General features: G+C 38.1%; 1 protein-coding gene across 2 annotated transcripts in view; it reads left to right on the plus strand.

Annotated features, from left to right (window-relative positions):
* The first annotated feature begins 316 nt into the window (after window positions 1-316).
* The window catches only part of SATB2 (SATB homeobox 2), a 94,065-nt gene continuing 92,782 nt past the window's right edge, over window positions 317-1,599 (plus strand). For both annotated transcript variants that reach the window (XM_072418637.1, XM_072418639.1), the window contains exon 1: window positions 317-900. In XM_072418637.1, coding sequence (XP_072274738.1) covers window positions 843-900 — 58 coding nt within the window. In that variant the 5' untranslated portion in view covers window positions 317-842. The remainder of the gene's footprint in view (window positions 901-1,599) is intronic.

The following is a 1,599-nucleotide window of genomic DNA, read 5'->3' on the forward strand; positions in this document are numbered from 1 at the left end:
ATACAACACACAATGTCGCTGCAGAGCCGTCGCGTAGTTCGGACAGTCCATGCCATGGCATTAAATAGGTCATGTGCTCTTCTATGGCACTGTGATCGTGTCGAGTGTGGAATTAAGGTGGCTCAGATCAGCATCTCCTCTTCATCTGACACCCACTAAAAAAAAAAAAATGATCTTGTAATAAAGAACAGCAAATCCAGAGCAGGTTGGTCGTGCTTCCTTTTCTGTGTCTCTGTCTCCCTCCTCCTGTAGATGTGTGTTTTCCCTTCCTGTGTACTGATCCTCCCCTCCCCATATCTGAATCAGATCCTCTGTCTCCAGTCTTCTTCTTTTTAATAGCTGCATACATACTTGCATGAGATCAAGTCTGCATGGGGGTGTGTAAGAGAGACAGAGGATATCAGGAATCCAAGGACAGCCCCAACAGGACTTCACCTAACTAATAATCAGTCTGTGTCTTGTGCCAGTCACTTTGTGTTTCTGGCAGACTAAGGAGAGATTGGCTCTGTCACCCTGCCTTCTTTTTTTGGGGGTTTGACCTTTTTGGTCTTTGCTTGCAGCAATCTGAAGGGGCTCTCCAAGTGAATGGTGCCACATCTTGCTGATTGCTTCTTGTCCAAGGTGTTGAGGAGTTTGCTGGACACAGTCCCAATACAAGGAAGATTGTTGGGTTTACATCGACCTCTCCTCCCTGATCAACACCTACTCTCATCCAGAAGACAATAAGGAAAAAGGAGAATAAGGCAGTGAATAACTGCACAGCAGCTTGGGAGACAGAAAAGAGAAGAGAAAAGAGGAAACAAAAAGGGAAGACAAACTTATCAAACCTGGAGTCTTTACTTATGATCCATGGGCAGAGCTTTAGCCCATCCCAGGCTACCTACAGACAGACATTAGGCAGTAAGTACATACCATAGATTGTAGGACTCTCTTTCATTGTATGCTGTGACTTATTTTATTGGTATAGTTATAAAAGTGTGAACTAATCATCCCAGCCCCACATTGTATGCAGTGTTATTGCTGTGTAATGAAACAAGCTATGCTTGTGTATTGTAGAAATATACATACACTTTTTTATTGCTTGGAAGTCGCTTTTAAAGTTTATGGCAGTTTCTTTTCTATAACTTGGGAGCAATTCTGATCATTTCACAGCATAACACTCCAGACTTTGTCAGTGGCCACTCTGCATGGACCTAAATGCATATTATCTGCCATAGGTAACCTATATAGACTTCATTATTTTAGGATATGTCTTTGTAAATGATTCTACACTGTGGGCATAGGTCTTAGAGGATATTTTTTTATAGGCCCAGGCAAGAAGAAAGTTTATACTGTTATATATATATATATATATATATATATATATATTTATATATATATGTTTATATAGATCCATATGTATCAAATGCGAATAGTATTCCAATTTTGATACCAAATTTTTTCATACATTTATACATTTATTTATACATATATATATATTTATATATATATATAAAAATTGTATATGTGTGTGTCTGTGTATGTGTGTATATGTATCTTTATTGTGCATACATGTGATGCCAAAATTTTATTGTTTAAAATGTAATACTTTTTTATACA

The sequence above is a fragment of the Pyxicephalus adspersus genome, chromosome 7 (assembly GCF_032062135.1).
Source record: "Pyxicephalus adspersus chromosome 7, UCB_Pads_2.0, whole genome shotgun sequence".
Taxonomy (NCBI): Eukaryota; Metazoa; Chordata; class Amphibia; order Anura; family Pyxicephalidae; genus Pyxicephalus; species Pyxicephalus adspersus.